General features: G+C 35.7%; 4 protein-coding genes and 8 long non-coding RNA genes across 12 annotated transcripts, besides 4 other annotated features; 4 read left to right on the top strand and 8 right to left on the bottom strand.

The window, feature by feature from the left end:
• Nucleotides 1-32: 32 nt before the first annotated feature.
• SPOM_SPBPB7E8.01 (uncharacterized protein) lies at nt 33-2,588 on the bottom strand. The gene has a single exon (NM_001022373.3). It carries the CDS (start codon nt 2,291-2,293, stop codon nt 584-586), a length of 1,710 nt encoding a protein of 569 aa, NP_596454.1. The 5' UTR covers nt 2,294-2,588; the 3' UTR covers nt 33-583.
• Nucleotides 2,368-5,375, top strand: SPOM_SPNCRNA.1606. The gene has a single exon (NR_150501.1). It is a non-coding gene; the product is annotated as a non-coding RNA (long non-coding RNA).
• SPOM_SPNCRNA.6154 lies at nt 5,132-5,400 on the bottom strand. Its single transcript, NR_195504.1, has one exon. It is a non-coding gene; the product is annotated as a non-coding RNA (long non-coding RNA).
• A 362-nt stretch (nt 5,401-5,762) lies between these two features.
• Nucleotides 5,763-6,080, bottom strand: SPOM_SPNCRNA.6153. The gene has a single exon (NR_195503.1). It is a non-coding gene; the product is annotated as a non-coding RNA (long non-coding RNA).
• A 119-nt stretch (nt 6,081-6,199) lies between these two features.
• Nucleotides 6,200-6,426: an LONG TERMINAL REPEAT.
• An 88-nt stretch (nt 6,427-6,514) lies between these two features.
• Nucleotides 6,515-6,867: an LONG TERMINAL REPEAT.
• Nucleotides 6,715-6,962: an LONG TERMINAL REPEAT.
• A 196-nt stretch (nt 6,963-7,158) lies between these two features.
• Nucleotides 7,159-7,507: an LONG TERMINAL REPEAT.
• Nucleotides 7,503-7,915, bottom strand: SPOM_SPNCRNA.1605. Its single transcript, NR_150500.1, has one exon. It is a non-coding gene; the product is annotated as a non-coding RNA (long non-coding RNA).
• On the top strand, nt 7,542-8,132 carry SPOM_SPNCRNA.1604. Its single transcript, NR_150499.1, has one exon. It is a non-coding gene; the product is annotated as a non-coding RNA (long non-coding RNA).
• Nucleotides 8,133-8,966: 834 nt separating this feature from the next.
• SPOM_SPNCRNA.6152 lies at nt 8,967-9,466 on the bottom strand. The gene has a single exon (NR_195502.1). It is a non-coding gene; the product is annotated as a non-coding RNA (long non-coding RNA).
• Nucleotides 9,364-13,962, top strand: zfs1 (zinc finger protein). Its single transcript, NM_001022372.3, has one exon. The coding sequence runs from the start codon at nt 12,142-12,144 to the stop codon at nt 13,354-13,356; it is 1,215 nt and encodes a 404-aa protein (NP_596453.1). The 5' UTR covers nt 9,364-12,141; the 3' UTR covers nt 13,357-13,962.
• SPOM_SPNCRNA.6151 lies at nt 9,796-10,840 on the bottom strand. The gene has a single exon (NR_195501.1). It is a non-coding gene; the product is annotated as a non-coding RNA (long non-coding RNA).
• A 183-nt stretch (nt 13,963-14,145) lies between the features above and the next one.
• Nucleotides 14,146-17,114, bottom strand: msp1 (dynamin family GTPase Msp1). Its single transcript, NM_001022371.3, has one exon. It carries the CDS (start codon nt 16,910-16,912, stop codon nt 14,201-14,203), a length of 2,712 nt encoding a protein of 903 aa, NP_596452.1. The 5' UTR covers nt 16,913-17,114; the 3' UTR covers nt 14,146-14,200.
• SPOM_SPNCRNA.1603 lies at nt 16,842-18,274 on the top strand. The gene has a single exon (NR_150498.1). It is a non-coding gene; the product is annotated as a non-coding RNA (long non-coding RNA).
• On the bottom strand, nt 17,069-18,318 carry trs31 (TRAPP complex subunit Trs31). The gene is made up of 4 exons (NM_001022370.3): nt 18,030-18,318; nt 17,801-17,985; nt 17,576-17,700; nt 17,069-17,368 (listed from the first exon to the last, which is right to left on the bottom strand). The coding sequence occupies exons 1-4, from the start codon at nt 18,236-18,238 to the stop codon at nt 17,258-17,260; spliced, it is 630 nt and encodes a 209-aa protein (NP_596451.1). The 5' UTR covers nt 18,239-18,318; the 3' UTR covers nt 17,069-17,257.
• Nucleotides 18,319-18,442: the final 124 nt, after the last annotated feature.

Raw genomic sequence — 18,442 nt, 5'->3', positions numbered from 1 at the left:
CACTACTTTTTTACAGCGACTTAACTAAGATTAAAACAAAAACATCAATCGATTAAATTTCGTTCGCGTAAAACTGAAAGCATTCCCTTCATTAAAGAGTTAAAAAAAAAAAATATTAAGTGTTTGTAAAATACACACGAAAATTTGAGTGAGACAAATGACCCAAACACTATTATAGAGGCATATATATAAAATATACATCATCACGTCGGTTAAAAAGCAACGGAATTATAATCACACAATTCGGGTAAAGTATCTTGTAAAAAGATAAAATGTTTTTATAACTTAACAAACAAAAGGGCAGATCGAAATTCTATAGAAATATGTGCAAGGTATATTGATACAGTTATCAACCAAAATTATAATTTAGTAGCAATCTTCAAAATAAAACTAGTGTTTCGCGTTTGCATAAGAAAACAAAGTATTAAACAAGGCTTCATATCGTCATTAATAGTATCATCTCCTAGCAATAAAAATTAATTGACTTTGATGGCCAAATCATAAAAATCTCACTAACAGCTAATTTAAAGCTTTATTATATAGTAATATACATCAGGAAGATTCAATTTGAAAATCAACCGCGTTAAAACAAACTTGCAGTAATCAAGCACAATCCTGCAGTCAAAGTCATCATCAAATTCTTGGAAACACTGAACAAATCACCAGCTGCTCCAGAGGTGGCGGATGTTGAACTAGACGCAGAAGCAGATGATGAAGCAGTTGAACTTGATGAGGTAGTTGTAGTAGTGTTGGTGGCATTAGTAGAAGTGGTGTTGGTTGAATCCAAGATAGATGTCTCTCTTCTCAAAGGATGAAGAGCAAGCTGTTTACCAGTTGGAGCAGTCTTGGGTTTTTCAGACAACGATCTCTTAGCCAAGCTCTCGCTATATTCGTTGGTAACACCAGTAAGGTTGTTGACCGAGTAGCCCATACGTCTGAAGACAGTACGCATAGCAGGACCGATGGGACCGTAAGCGACATCGGCTTGATCACTTCCATAAGCACACTCGATGTAGGATTCAAGAGTAGCGCCAGCAGTATAGAAAGCACGCATCAAAAAGTTGGGCTCACAATCATAATGATGAAGAGCTACATGAGACAAAGATGATCCAGATGAAAATGGAACATAGGAAGAATCCAAGTAAATAAAAGGTGAATAGGTGTCAATGCCTGCATCAGGGTAGATAACCAATCTACCGGGATTAATGGCCTTGCGGTAAGCTTCGTTAGCTTGGATATGGAACTGAGTAGTTGTATCATTCATCTGGGCAACAACACCGGCAATGGAGTCAGCCTTAAGGGTAAATGCAGCACCGACACTATGGAAAAATTCAGCAATGGTAGGTAATCCCTCATTAGGGTCGATAGAATAAAAAATATTCCTGTCAAAAGCATTCTCAATAACATCATGGAAAGCATACATAGTTTCTCCATTCATTTCACCAATAACATATGAGACAGTGGGTAAAAGAGCGTTCATATAAGGATCAGTGAGATTCTCATATCCGAATACACCCCATCCAGTTGAGAAACCAAGACCATGAGTTATTTCATGGAAAAGGACATAAGCCAAATCTACTGCTTCGTAGCCCATATCACCAGAGCCAAAGTAGAAATTAGCATCAGCGTTCAGGGCAATCGTAATATCGCTGTCAGCATATGAAGGAGGATCAGAAAGACCAAGTTGCTTAACTACAGCCTGAGGATAATAACGAGTTAAACCATCACTGCAAGCCATGGGAATTTCACGAGAAGGAGAAGCTTCACCGCCAATACTGCCTGCTACCATACCTTGACCCTGGGAACAAACAGACTCGCCAGTACAAGCACCAACAACGGTAACATCGATAACAATTGGGGTGTTAAGGTTAAGCACACGTGAGAATTGTTCACCCACGGAGTCAGCTACATCAATGTATTGCTGACATAACGTGTCATTGCTATGGCCATCAGAACCGAAATAGCAAGAAAAGTTAAAATCAAACATGTTCGTGGTTGAACGCTTGCTGAATGATTCCTTGTCAACGTTGACAATGGCGCCATCACGAGGGGCAAGGGGTAATAATTGGAAATCGGAAGGGTTCATATTTCCGTCAAAAGACCGCTTGTAGACACCTTCAGCATTAGGATCCAAGTCCCTTTTGTTAACAGTGGGAATACATTCCGATTCGAAACGAACCGACTCCAAAGTTCTCTTGTCGAAAGTAGTATCACGGCAGAAATACTGTGCAGAAACACCCTGAAGCATACTAGCACATTTCAAAATCAAAGCAGCCTTAACAAGAAGTGACATCGTGACTTCAAAAAAATTAACGAGAATAAAGAAAAAGAAAGGCGGGTATTAATTTCAATTCAAAAAAAAAGAACACAAAGGACTATAGAAAACACAAATAAAACAAGCGTTTTCAAAAATCAAGAAGAATAAAAAAACTCTAAAAAAGAAAAAAACCAAAAAAGTAAAAGTTAAGAAAAAATCTAATACAAAAGGAAGTAGTAATTAACTTCCAATTGTAAACGAATTGTATGAGCAAAAGAATGAAAACTCAACAACCGCTTTCAGTTAGAAAAGATCGTGTACAAATGATGTTGAAATCGATGACAGTCGAGGTTGTTTATATACTTTTGCGATTTAAAAACCGCCAGATAATTGAGGACTGGTAGAAAATCCAGCACATGACCTTGCGTAATGCAGCCAGCATTTTCATGCGATAGATGAACAAAAGTGCCGCTCTCTCACCACGTAAGATCCGCCAGCGCAGTGATTCATTTGCGCTAAATACTCAATAAAATGTAAGGAAGTAATGTTTTAACATGCTTAACCATAAAAAGCGAAGTATCGAGGGAATTTCCACTTGGTTTCGGTCCAAAAGTTAAAATATATCCGCAATTGGTGGAAAAAAATCCTCTTCCTTTATCAACCAAGTGCACCTCGGCTTGGCCAAAGCATAGTCAGTATCGATTTGCTACCAGCAAAGAGCAGTCACGGAAACCAAGAAAGAGGTTGGATAGTAGGTTGACCCTTGCAAATCCTTGAAGATGCGGACAGTTTAACTATCAGCTCGTTTAGTGGAATGGAAAATCAGCTGTTGTAAAGAGTCCACCGTGAACCAAAAAGTCAAGCGATATCTCGTAAGCATCGTAAAACAAGTCCGTGCGCAATCCTGCCACCTTCTACATTGCATTTAGTAGATAGAGATAATTGAAGCCTTTTTAATACAACGTTCATGAACTCAGTAAAACCAGTTTTCTTAAAAATTATGGTAAACTAGATGCGAAAGTCGGAAGAGTGAAACTCCATGCGCGCTTTCAAAATTAGCGATATTTTATTTTCAAGTGAAAAAAATGAGTAATGAAAGGCGCGACTAACTGAACGTGACTGCAGAAATTTTTAATTTCATACCGAAATCGTACATGGATGTAAATTTAGGGAAAGTCTCTTGATATTGACAAATGGTTAGCATTATAATCCAGAACAGTCTGCATCCCAAAATGACTAGACACAATGAAGGTTAATAACATTAGTCTACCAAGCCTACGGAGCAATCTCTCAATTCCCAAAAATAGACACAGTTTTAATTCTCCTTACTTATGATCGTTTTACAAACACCGAATTTTAATCAATAATCGTTGAATGCATGTTGCTCATTGTCAAACTTCTTCCGATTACTTGAACGTGGGAATCCTATCCAATTGACATTCGTCTTCCCAGAAAAAAATTTTGTAGGGAAGAATTGAATCATTGAAAGACACGTTTTTAAAACAATTGGAAATAAATTATGTTGTAATAGAAAAAAAACAAAGTTTATGCAACTTTTCGCACTTCGGTCACCAACGACGCTGGTTAACGAAAAACGGAACTAACTTAATTCCGTTCCTTTTGAAGGTTTTGCATCTAGAGACAAAGAATTGCAATATCGTGCATTTTAATTCTGTTTAATGATAAATGGTCGTCACAATTGCTTCTAATTAAGTTGACAGCTAGCTAGCTCAATTTGCTGGACGCTGGGAAAAGCAACTAACTATTGGAGTAGTTGATCGGTATCAGGGCGATTGACGACTAGCACACAGACGGAAACATGGATTTCGATCCGTTTTTGCGGAAGTACTCCCAAAACTAATATCCAGCACTGATGCTTAATGGAGAGCATTAAAGCATGATTCGTTCAGGTAATTGAAAAACGGTAATTTCAGGTGAAAAAAAAAATTTACTATCAGGACCTTTGCATTCTCAATAGGATAAATGAACATAGCTTTATCCGGCAATTCCTAAATTTGATCCATGTATATCAACGAATCTCCTTGAAACATGGTAATATAGGAAGCAACGAAGCTTTCATACAGAAGTGTCGTTTTATTCATTTAACAACGCTTAGGTTTTTCTATTGGTATATTCAACGATAATGCAAATGATTTAAAGCAAGCAAAAAATGATGCCTTTTTTTGACAGAGTTTTTTTGGTTTGAATAAACCGGAGTAGGCGAACAAAATTATTCACATAAATAAGACTGCAGAAATCACCAGATTTTCTTAAGCTACATTTTGTCTACGATCCACAAAGATTTCACCTTGAGTAAGAGTCAGAGAACATACTTGGAAAATGAGGTTGTGAATGGGAATTCAAAGGTATATATATATATGTATGTTTGTAACAGCTAGGCAAGTTATTTATAACAGGTACAGAAATATGTGTACCCGAATGCTCCTTCACAAAGACAAATCGAGTGGACAACCGCTAAGCGAAACCTATCAATAGAAGTGTTCATCAATAGACGAGGTAGCGTATGCTATTAATAGGCTAAACTTAAATATAACTAGCAAATCATTTCGCAAAACGATTATTATCAATTACATAAAAATGGGGAGAATCCACTTTCTTTGTTGTTTAAAACAAAGAAATCTGGCTATCTTTATTAAAATGACATGACATGTAAGAGAATCAATTAACAATAGTGTGCATATCTGTGCCTTACTATGGGATTCTTAGGAGAACGCTATTTCGCAGTATTGCTGTACAAAGATGTTACTAAATTATTTAAGATAATAAAAATTACTATATGCAGTAGGAAGTTGAAACAGCTAATAGAGTGAAAAAAACGAGAATATAGGACGCAATTGGACGTTTTGGGCTAGTTAGCAAATAAACTAAGAATTAAAGGTTTAGATTTCGAGGTGCAGTCAAACAATTTGTTCGCTTTTCATAGCTTAAATGTGTTTACGAAAGTTTGCGGAGTGCATTAAACTGATCAGATAGGAAAAATGGAGAACAAAGAAAGTGAATATTTAAAAGGATAGGCATACTACATACCTACGGTTTTGAAGATAGTATTAAAGGAAATATTGTTTTAACATCTATATATCACTAATTCAATATTTTTCCTCATTCTGTTGCAGGGCTCAAATTGAAATGATGTAGAAGGCTTCCTGGAAATTAAGCCTAACAAAGAAAGTGAAGTGATGAGTTATGAATGGGAAATCATACCATTCATTTAAACTTTCTTTAATTTAAAAAAAAAAAAATAAAATAAATAATAGAATTAATTTATAGGAATAATAATATTTTTGAAATTAAAAGGGCTTTTTTGAATTTGCGATTTTTTTTAATGACGCTAAAAGGAATGAGAAGTGAAACTAACATATAAACACTATATAAAAGCTTGCGAATTTTTATGAGCGAAAAAATTAGAGTAAAAAAAAATTTTCTCTAAATTTTTTAAAAATTAAGAAAATGTAAAATGTTTTATTGACAGGCTACAATTTTTACACTAGGGTAGTGAATCCTTTCGAATGTGCATTATTCGCTACAGGTTCTCGTCAACTGTTACTGTAAGCTTGGCGGCAAGATAATTTTCGTTAACAATAAAAGATTTAAATTAATTTAACACACTATTTTAATTTTTGTTTCATCAGGCATTGCGATTGAGATGGTTTCCGAACATTTAATGCAAAACATTTAAAAACACTTAGTTCCCTTTGTATTGCACAGTGGTAATATAGGTTCTAAAAGGAGAAGTGGAAGGAGTAAAAAATACCATATTCTAGTTGAACTTTTCATGTGCGTTTTTCCATTCTTCACAGCATAGCATGAGCAAGCTTGATTTGACACTATGGGTTGTAATTTAATGAACGAAATATATTTTATCACTAAACGAGCTTTAGTGTATAAACTTAAAGAAGAGCGAGCTGCCTATACTGTCAGCAGTACAACACGACGATCACAATATGCCATATGTTGGAATTTCTTATAAGATTCGTTTATTGATAATCACGGGTAATTGTCATGGACACTCTTTGATAAAAACTATTTAAAAATATCATAAATAGAGCTTCAACTGAACCTCGTTCCTCAGTTCAGTTATAAGTTATTATTAGTGATAGGTAACATTGTAATTTAGATAATACAATACCTATACTCATTTGCTACTTACATTATCACCAGGAAAACTCACCGCAGTTATATTACATATCGTTAAAACGGATACCAAACTGTGTAGCTGACCACAGTATATTATTTGCAACTACAGTCACGCTAATTGCGCTACGTTACTTATCACTATATATCACAAATTAGAATACTAGTTAGACTCGTTTATAAATTAAAAATTATGGATAACTATCCATCAACTAATATAAATGCCAATTGGTAAAAGCTTTAAGAAAGATTATGGATGGGGCTACAAAGTGAACTGAGGAACGGCGTTCACATATAAGATAATTTATCAGTTGGTAATTATAATAATTCATATATAAGAATACGCATAGCAATTGCTGCGTGTATTTACCTGTGTGTACCTTAATAAGAGACCATAAGGAAAATATCGGTACATTTCTAGGTATCGTTAAAACAGATACCAAACTGCTTAACTAATACATACCAAAGAAAATAATGGTCGCGTTATGATATAGTTAATACAATAGCTTTTATGACAGTCGCGCTATTAAAACGTAGCGTACTAAATGTTATAATTACTGTTTATATACAAACCGTTACAATGCGATATTAAAAATAACGAACCACTAGATTCTACAGCGTTAATATATCGTCCCAGACAGTAAGCACACTACCTCAACTTTTGGTGTGAGTGTTTTTCTAATACACTACAAAATGAGAAGTCCCCCAAGCTCTTCCAAGTTAACGTATAAACTATTCACCTCTGTATATGTCAGCAATACTACACTACGCTATAATACACTACGTTGAGTATCACTATATGTCACATGTTCTAATTATATATCGTACCATGTATGATACGATATGGAGATTGATCTTAATGATAATCTATTAAGATCAATATTATCTGAATACTATAAATAGAGCTACTGCTGAACCTCGTTCCTCAGTTCAGTTATGAGCTATATTAGTGATAGGTAACATTATAACCCAGTTAATACAATACCTATACTCAGTTGCTACTTATACAACCTGTGTATTGTAATATAATAGATCACAAGGAAAACTCACCGCAGTTCTACGTATCCTTAAATCAGATACCAAACTGCGTAGCTTACAGTATAATAAATAACAGATTATTCCGTTACACAACACATTATTGACTAAACTTCCGTATATGAATTGAGTGTACGTTTTCACCATCATCAGTCAGTTCATTCGGTCGATACGCATGTGGCATGAATTTACCAGTTTTACGTGTTTCGTACAATGACAATTTGTGATTGCCGGTTTTGATGAATTCATCATGATACGATGGATTTGCTTCACTAGCAACGCCTATATGTTTAAAATGAAGACACTTAGGTCTAGAAATCTCTGTTTTTCTGTTTTCTGTTAAATCATTTTACCGAGAATAAAGGGGTATGTATGATGGATGGGGTACTTTCAATTCTTTGCTTTTCCTCGACCCACTGTAACCCAAGCAACATGCTAAAGAAAGCGAATCGGCCGTTTTCTCGATTTGAGTAGTATTATCATTGTTATTATAATTTGATATTTTAATATTGTTTTACTAGCAAGATCAACTTCCCTTTGTTCTTTTACATAGCGCAATTCCTCCTAGCTGAACACCTGACCGACCCCTTAACCCCTCCTCGTTCTCCCTTTGCCAAAATAAAAAAAAATAAAAAAAATAAAGAAAATATCAATAAATAATTTAATAAAAATTTTTTTTAAACAAAAATAGTTTTGAAACCCAAAATTAGGTAGACTATCTTTTGTATCATGCCGTAATTCGTATTCTCCGTCGTGTTTGCCAAAATTCAATCATCACTCAGATACTGTCAATAATAGCTTTTATATTTCAAATTATTCATCAATTTCATTTGTACTTTATTCATTTATTCCATTTTTCAACTTTTATTTAGATATCCTTACTCTTGTCTTTTTTACGTTTGTTTATGTCTTTTTGATGGATGGTTCTTGCAACTCGTTTTGCCATCTCCATCTCCCGCTGCTACTCTAAGCAAAAGCATTGCCGATGCATAACAACGCCTTCCGTAATTTTTATTAGTCCTCCGTATGACCACATTTGTCTGTAGTAAAAATGAGCTGTCCAGTCGAGAACTCCAGCTTCGTATGCATGCTTCCGGATCCTATCGTGCTCAAAGACCATCCCGCTATCTTACTTTACAATGTAGATTTGAACACGCCCCAGTGTGGAGGTAAACTTTCTGGGCCTTTTGAGCAATGGTAAGTACGTGTCTTCCGTTCATTATCCCAATCAGCTACAATTTATCGCCAATACTCTCCAATGAATGGAAGAACAATTACCAAACAAACACTGGGGATTGTGCCCACAGTAGATTGCGTGTAGAAGGGATAACAAACATGCTATTGCCATGCATGCATCTACACCAAGGAAATTAGAAAAAAATTTGTTCAAAAACGAAAAACTATTCTTTTTGATAATATGTGTAAAAATAAAATAAAATAAAATAAAATAAAATAAAATAAAATAAAATACCAATACATTTTGTTTCATATAGAATATAGAACTGCTCATAAATTAAAAAATAGCCTGCATCAAAAAAATTTATTCCAATTCCCTCGTCTTTACCTAAAACAACTAATACTGTACTACTTTTTTTAAATCGCATTCCTTTAGAGCACGCACTTTTCGAACCAATACACCGCCATTCTATGCAATGCTTCCCCTTTCCCTATTGTAATTCTACCGATAATTTTATTCTCGGAGTTGTTTTATGACTTTCTAATTTACTTTGTAAATTTTTCTTTTTTTGAAAGCTCCTCCATCTGTCCTTGCTCACGTTTGCCATCTTTCCATTTCAACACTGTAGTGTACTGCGCCACAACATCCGCACTGAGTGTCTTTTGCACATACCACTGATTTTACCGACATTCCCCACTTTTAAACAACTTGTAAGCACAGGGCTTGTTGAGTCCATCAACTTGCTCTTTCGACATCTTCTAGGTCGTTGACTTTACGTAGTATAAAGTGGCATTGATGCTCGAACACAATTAACTAATCTTAACACATTGATAATTGGTTTCTTTGTGTTTTAAACAAAAAAAAATTTCATCTCTTTTGTTGTCCCATATATATATTGATTGCGTGTAACCTTGAAATAACCTCAATTTCTGTACCGGGGTCGTTGCGTATCGAAACACTATTGTTATCGTCCTAGCATATTTGGATACTGTGTACTACACTATTGTCGTGCTCTCTTTTACTTTACTTTACTCACTTTTCCTTCCTTCTTGCCCGACACGACATTGAAACTGCTGGCTTCCTAGCCTTGCTCCTCCTTTTCGACCGGACCTGCTACGTGCTGTAAATTGATTAATCGTATACAATTGTGGTTTTTGACAATTTTCTTTTATTCTGTCGATTTTCTCTTTTTCTCTTATCACGACTTTCTGCTTCTCTTCTACAATATTTTGCTAATCGGCTTGTGTTGTATCAACAGCAAAGCTAAGTGACTTGACATTACTAGAATTCTTCCTTTCCTTCAAAAACACGTGCAAGTTTGTTCCATTTTAATATCTACGTTTCCTTCCTTGATTGCACTATTTCATCATTAGAGGGAACCACTTTTCTATATTACCAAGCACCTACTTATTTGGGATTTATTTATTTTTATTTCCTACGGCTAACTCGATTACGATTAGTGCGCGGCTTTTTCTCTTTGGAAAAATTTTTCTTGTTGGAACGGTTGTCAATCGCGTGCTATATTGCTTTCCTTCTTACCCGTTTACAATTTAGCTTTCCCTTTTCTCCTTTTGCAATTTTTTTTGGGTTTTTTTTAAAACGTACACACGCACTGTGTATTCCATCTAGCCATCAATCCTTCATTTTTTTTCCACCGATTAATCCTTTTCTATATATACCGGAATTTTCCGTCTTTTCTTTTTCGGACACTTTTACGAGCTGTTGCGAATTTCGTTATTCTTAGTTTGTGTTATTTGCTTTTAGCCGCCCTTTTTCTTCTTCTCTGCATCAACATAACAGGTCAGGGACCAGACAGGACAGGACGAAACAACAACGTAATCGTTCAACCAACTTCTATTACCATCGACCTCTAACTTACCGACTTACCACCACAACACTTTCCTCCAGAATAGTTGAAAGCCTTTTGACTTTGCTGAATCTTTCTTTGTGTGTCCGTGTGTGTGTCTGTTTTTTTCAAATTCATCACTGTTTGAATATCGGCATCTCATCCTTTTTCTCAATTTCTCAATTTCTTGCCTGAGATACCGTTTGTTCTTTCCGTTGAATACTTTTTTTCTGCAGTGTGAAAAAATTCCGTTTTACGTTGACAAAACATTTATCTCGGATTGAAAGTTGTTTTCGTAGCTGTTTGTTTTAGTCTATTCCTTTCAACCGGTTTTCTTGTCTCTGTTAGATTTGTTTTCTCTTCTTCATTCTGAGTCAAGCTCTGGGTTTTTTTCTTTGTTGGAAAACCATTCTCTTTTCAATTTTATTTCTCTTTTCTGATATCGAAGCAAAAGAGCTCCTAAACGCTCTCAATTACTGTTTAACGTAACAGATATATTAACATCTTAGTATATTTGCGTTTTATTTGTTGAAACTTTCGCATATCCCCTTAAAGCTTTTTGTGGCAATCCTTATCTGATATTGATTTATTCTTTTGATTCGCCATTTCTTTCGACGTTTTTAAAGTACTCTAAAAGAGAAATTATTTAAAATACTTTAAATTGGGCTCTGTTCTTTTCTCCATCCCACTTTTGTATCTTTGCAGCAATAGTCGGTTTGGTTGATAATCCCTATATTTCTTTGGACAAGATATTATCTTTTGCTGAAAAAACACCCCATCTTTCGATTTTGAAATTTTTTTTTCTGTTTCAATTTCTTATTTCTTTCTACTGATTACTCTCCTCATCAATTCTCACTCTTTTTTCATTTCAAATCTCGCTTTTATCCTATATCAGTGATAAAACTCCTGTTTGATGCTCACCTTGCACATTGGCACTAACTTTAACGTTTTCCCTTTATATCCGCAAATTCCCTTTTTTTTGTGCTTCGTATATTAAAAGCGTTCCCTTATTAGGTTTTTTTATACATTAAGGATTTACGATTAGTCTCATTTTGTTGTGTTTTGAGATTTGTGTTTTATGTTCATCTGTTGTATTCACTTACTTCAGAGAAAAAAAAGGCGTTTTTGTTCTTTTGGTTTAAATTTTATTCCCTAAAATTTGCATTCAACTCGGATTTTTTCTTTGTTTGACGACTGTTTTTTGAAAAGGATTGCTTTGGGTCACAAACACAATACATCCATCTATTAAACTTTTGTCTTCTATACTTTTACTTCCTTCTCAAAATCTTTCCTTATATCATTGTGTGGTTTCTCTCCGTTTTCTTGTATCTTTTCTGTTCGACTTCTGAAAAAACAGCGTCTCTATACTATTGATTTTCATCTTAAATTTGCGTGTTTTCTTTTTAACTCTACGTTTCTCTCGTTTTTCTGCATATTACTTTCGGTGATTACCCTGTAATTCTATTTTGAAGGTTGACGTTTTTTTCAAGTTCCTGATTCCATAATTCTATTTAACACAAGTTTTTTACTGGAATTTTTTAAGTTATTCTGCGCAACCTTTTTTTGATTCATTTTACAACTTCTTTGTTCGTTTATAACTAATCTTCTATTGTATCACTTTTTTCTAGTGAACTTCATTAATTTATTGCGTGTCTGTTTTTTATTCTTTTAACCATGGTTTATTCTCCTATGTCTCGACCTCAAGTACCTCTGGCTTTTCGCCAATGGCCCCCCTACAATTATAAGAGTGATCCCCTTGTCAACTCAAAACTATCTCAGTCTACTACGTCTGTTAATGCAGGACCCAGTTTAATAAGTCCATCATTCCTTGACTCCTACGCCAACTCCTCATCTTTACTTCACAAGCCATCTACAAATTTGGGCAGTTTAAAGACATCTAGTCTTCTCGCCTCTGATGAAGTTTTCCCTTCTTCAGTCATGCCCCAGCTTCGTCCATTGGATTCAAGTTTATCTGTTTCTCCTGAAATGGACGGTTGGCCATGGCATCACAATTCTTCTTCTAACCCACAGGGATACGCATGGACACCTTCATTACTTTCTTCCAACGCTACTAGCTATTTACATTCTGGTAGTTCTCCTCATGGAAACACAAGCAATCATCCTTCACCTATATCATCCTTGGAGAGTCTTCCTTCTCGTAGTAGCACTGGTAGTGGTAGTCTTGATTTTTCCGGCCTTGCCAATCTCCACGATGATTCCAAATCACTGGCCATGTCTTTGAACATGGCTGGCGTCCCTGTATCCGTCGATGAGAACTCTCAAACTTCGTTTCCTTTTGTTCATGGTCAACCGGAATCTACCATGTCTAGAAAACCTAAGCTGTGCGTTCAATCGAAATCAATGACAAACATCCGCAACTCTGTTGCTAAACCGTCGTTAGTTAGACAATCGCATTCAGCGGGGGTTATTCCCATCAAGCCTACAGCATCGAATGCCTCAATTCGCAATGCTCCTTCCAATTTATCAAAGCAATTTTCACCTTCGGGTAATAGTCCTCTTACTGAGGCTTCCAAACCTTTCGTTCCTCAACCATCAGCTGCAGGAGATTTTCGCCAAGCTAAGGGTTCAGCTAGCCATCCTCATGGTTCTGGCAGTAGTAATGGGGTAGCTCCCAACGGCAAGCGCGCATTATATAAGACCGAGCCTTGCAAGAATTGGCAAATTAGTGGAACTTGCCGTTATGGCTCTAAATGTCAATTTGCGCATGGCAACCAGGAACTGAAAGAACCTCCTCGTCACCCAAAATACAAAAGCGAGCGTTGCCGATCTTTCATGATGTATGGTTATTGTCCTTACGGATTGCGATGCTGCTTTTTGCATGATGAATCCAATGCTCAAAAAAGTGCAACTATTAAGCAATCTCCTTGATATCACATCAGCTTGTATAAGATGACTTTTGTTCTTTGTTGTTATGCAATCTGGGTGAGATTAATTTATTATGACGCTTACTTTCCTATCCTCCTTGGTTTTCTTATACGGTTATTATTTATATTGTTCTTCTGTAACATTATGTGAGCTTTTCTTTTGCAATCGCCTTTACCTTGTTTTTATTTATGGTTTTATCGCAAGGTTTGAGTTTGCCAGTCATGTTCACACTTTATTCTTTATTTATTTGATGACCTTATTGGTCAAGATAGAATTTATAAGAGAAAAAAATTAAAGAAGATCATGAGTTAGTTACTCTGTCATATGTCAGGGTACTGTTTTTATTTTTGCAAATCATGTACCTTTAGCTTTTTGCAGAATGGCGATTTAAAGAGTTATGAGAAGATTGGACAATATATATTTATAGTATTAAATTCGAATCTTGTTTACTTCGTCTAGCAATGCGATACGCATGAATCGGGGTTTTATTAGATTTGTGTGGTATCTGTAATATACTGTTATAATTCGAATCAAGGGAGTTTCTTAAAATACCCAATCTTATTACGAAAATGATTTATGCAATCAGGGAGATTTGATGAGCGAAGCCTATGTATTATTTGAATAACAGTAACGTTACTGCAAAAATTTAAGTAGTTATTTGAATGTTGTGCACTTTTCATAAACATAGATTTGCAATATGCATCAAAAATTTGTAACGCAATTCTGTACTGCTTACAAACAATTTTATTCACGAGAAAACTACCAGGCTATACATAGTAACACATACAAGCATTTTTGGAAAGTTAGTTAAAAAAATTCATTAAACTCGGACTACTTTACTCGTTATTTAATCGCTATCGGCTTGCTGTTCCAAGATAACTAATGAATTGATCTTCTGCAGAGCCAATTCCAAACATTGCCGCTTATGCTGCAACTGTAGCTGTGACTTGAGACGAGGATTTTCATTGACAAATGCATTCAACTGTTCAGAACTCAAAGAATGGATGAGACGCTGATCCAGTTCACGTGGAAATTGGTAATAAAACTCAGAAAGCAGCTCAATATTAATAAATAAAACTGCGGTATTAACCAGTTTATCAGAAACGGCATTTAAAAAAATTTCAGGACAGGTGTACTTCGCTTCTTTGTGCTTACAGGCCCTAGATTTTAAAACAGAAATTCGTAATTTTAAAATATCCTCGCGCATTTTTAGATATTGTAACATTCGTCCTTGCTCAAGCAAAGCCGTGCTGTAAGAAGCGGGCAAAGGTTCACTGGAAGTTTTTTGTTCTTCCAAGTACTGCAAAACCTGATTCATGCGTCTAGATCCAACAGCATTTTTTATTTTTTCTAAAGCAGACTGACATAAACCAAGTTCTCTTTGCAATAATTTTTCAGCTTGACCTCGACTAGATTTCCATTCATCGTCGTTGACTTCAACATCATACTTGTAAGGTTTAACACAGTTTTCAACTTGTTCAGAAGTGGCGTGAAATCTCCGTCGCAATATGTCTTGAGCAGCATTCATAATGTACTGCATAGCGGCTGGGTGATCCGCAAATGGGCTAGCTTTCGTAATTTCGTCAATACATTTACTAATTGAATCAGTAACTAGTAAAGTAGAAACTCTTCCCAAACCCATGCGCGTCAAAGTTGATACGCAACTATCAAGTTTGTACTTCCAATGCTCATCCAAAGCATTAGTATGCTTAGACCAGTTACTAATATCATCATCAGTCCAATATCGCTCAGCAAGTAGGTCCATAACTTTCTCATTTAAAGAAGATTTTAATAAATCACGAACTTCGCTTTTACCAAATTTTTGAGTAAATTCCTTGAAAGCAGCTTTGAAAATGTCTAGGCCTTCAGCAATATACGAGTCTGCTGTTAAAACTCTATCGTTGTACTGCACTTTATATTGATAGTTGCACTCCTCTAACTCTGTTCGAATTGAATCGGCGGTATGCTGTAAATTTTTTGACATGGTATATTCCAAAACATTAATAAGGCATTTCCTTAAACTTTGGATGCCGAGATAATTTCCAATTCGAGCATCAGCAAATTGTTGATGCGTAGAAAAATAGCTGTTCTCTTGTGTGCTAACCAGATCAGTTAAATTTTGACCAGCTGAAAAGCGGCCAGTCGGCACGATTCTAGAAATAACACCTATATAACCATAATGTAGAGGATAGTTATTATTGTGCAAAATCGAAATTGCTTTTGAAGGAGGTACCAAGTCCATTTTAGTTACAACACCAATTGTACGTAAACCTAAAGGATCAACACGTCGACTGGCTCTCAAAGCTGCAGAATTAGCAAGGTCAACGTCGGCCGCACAAACAGCAAGAATGATGTTAGGTTCTCTGATATACTTCTCACATAATTTAGATATTTTCATGTCTAAATCAGCAGGTTGATCTTCAGAATGAATTTGTATATAACCGGGTAAATCAATTAAAGATAAATTGGGTATGTGAGACGCATAGATTGTCAAACGAATTGGATTATCGTCCACTCCTTGGCTCGAAGGAACTGCCATATTCAAGTCTGTTAAAATATGTTGAATTTTAGAAAAATCGGTAATTTTACCAAGTTGAACACCAGAGAATTCACCATAGGGGATAGCGGTATCGGCAGAGTGTACTAAAGTAAGCTCAATAGGTCTTCTAGTTACCATATTAGACCCTTTTGGCAAAAATTCATGCCCAACGATTGCTTCCAAAACACTGCTTTTACCGCTGCTCTGAGAGCCAATGACAACTATGCTTGGCAAAGTCACTGCACTGTTGTTATCTTGAATATCTTGTAGAATATTTCGGATTTCGATCATTTTTTTCGTAAACAACATCATGCGATCTTCTTTCGATTCTTGCGCTAATTTTCGTTTTTCGTCGGCTGTAAGAGTATCCTCACCATCAACTGAATCTACACTAAGTATAGAGGCTGCAAGCGCGGCTCCGATTCCAACTGTAGTATCATTAGGATCTTCATCATTATCTGAACTTTTTTGCTTGTCATTAGAATTAGAGCGATGCTCTTTTGCTCTTTCGGCTTGTAATACACGACGCCGTTCAGCACTTTCCTCATCTAACCGAAGAATTTTTTCAAGCCACAAGGGCATACTTATTTCCGGTAATTGGACATTAGTAACGCTTGCTACAGTTTCCCGGGTTTTTTCCCAAGTAGAGTCAAGGATTCCAAACGTTTTATCAAAAATGTCTTTCGTATAATCGCTTGCTCTTTGAACTTGAGCACCAATGTATGCAGCACCTCCAGCAACCAAAGAGAACCCTGCAACTGGGAGACGAAGGGATCTAAACACCAGTCTTGAAATAGAGGAAAAGGAAAAAAATCGTACAGTATTAGCAGAATTAAAAGCTGTAGGAGTTTTCGGTCCTAATATACTGTACGCACGATATGGATGAAACCCTGACAACGATAACAAACTAACACGGCGACGAATTTGTGATGGTCTATACACCAAACCCCTTGGCTTCAGAAAGCTAGACGGCGCCACAGTTCGTATTCTAAAACGTGACAAAAACCAGCTAATTCCCATCTCAGTAAAAAGAAAGAGTAAGTAAAACGATTAGATTGACTTTAAAACAAAGAAACTTCAAACAATTCACACAATAGGATATGAGCCCGTAGGCTCTCTTCAAATGAGAGACCGAATCTTACGGATCTCTAAAGTATTGAAAGATTTCCCTTATAACAAAAAAACTTCGAAAACTTTGATTGTTAAAGGTATATGAATGTACGAAAAAAGCAATTGTACTCGAAATCTTCCTTTATGTAGGAAAGCTTGAGGCAATTAGAAATAACGAAGCTTTCATGTGTTATGTTCGAATTTTCACAATAGAAAGCTTTCCAACGAAATACATGACACTTGTGTTAAGTCTCATTATCCCAAAACTTCCTCTCTAGCTATTACTGATGGATCAAGCTTTATGAGAATGACAGTTCGGTATGGATATTGCGAAAGAGGCACCGAGTGGGCAGAAGCTTTACAAGGCTAGATTGTTAGCTAGAAGTCTTAATATAACAAAAGCTGTGCACAAAAAAGCCAGAGGCTCTTAACAAACGTATATTCAGCAGTTATTATCATTTAACTGAAGAATTGTATTTGTATTCGAGCGAAAGTTACATTTTGATTAGCACTTGGACAAGATTCAACATGGCAGCCGTATATTCATAAATATATGCTTCATTTTCAACTTACAAATTGGGCACTGTCAAGGAATCCTTCGATGATTCCAGCTAAATACGCGCAACAATTTAGCTGATTCATTTCCTTAGGAACTGAAATAAATTTGTTAAGAAGAGGATTGTTATCAACTATCATGTCTATAGCTCCAGTTAGTTAAAAACACGAATAATAAATAAAAAAATTCAAGAACGCGTATGATAGCTTGTTCGAATATTTGCATAGCAATAGAAAACATACATTCATCCGAAGCCTCCTTAGACTTCTCCAAGGAGTCCGCGTGTTTCCCAAAAAGATATTTCCATACAGATGAGTGAATGTATTGTAAAATGCCTAATATACGAGTTTCACGTTTGGGATTTCGCTCCCTCCAAACAACTAATTCAACTAATTTTTGACCAACTCTATAACCGTGTTCGTTTAATCTATAGCATTAGTAAACAGTTCGGTCTGAAATGTTGACGCTTACTTTTCTTCGAATTCTTGGATTCCTGATACTTGGGACTGAATCCTTTGAATTAATTCACTAAAAATAAATGCAAACGATGAAAGATTGACGTCGGAATTCCGAATTTTATTCAAATTTTGCTCATAAACACTCTTTCCCATTAAGGGTGCTGTAGACTTGAGGGATTCAGAGACTGAGCTTCTGAATAATTCTTTATTAGTGGATTGCATTTTATATTTTTAGCCTGAATTAGAAAAGTTCCGGGGAATACAAATGTTGCGTTTTAAACGTTTACTGCTGTGGTTCGTATAAAGTACACTTGTACCTACACTTAATGCAGGGTCCGTACATCGTCTAGCCTTCTAAGACAAAGTGCTGGGATCATTCAAATAGTCACTCGATACAAATTTTTTTAGAAATATTTAGTATTTTAT

Source organism: Schizosaccharomyces pombe (genome assembly GCF_000002945.2).
Source record: "Schizosaccharomyces pombe strain 972h- genome assembly, chromosome: II".
Classification (NCBI taxonomy): Eukaryota; Fungi; Ascomycota; class Schizosaccharomycetes; order Schizosaccharomycetales; family Schizosaccharomycetaceae; genus Schizosaccharomyces; species Schizosaccharomyces pombe.
This window is presented reverse-complemented; position numbering and strand designations above follow the sequence as displayed.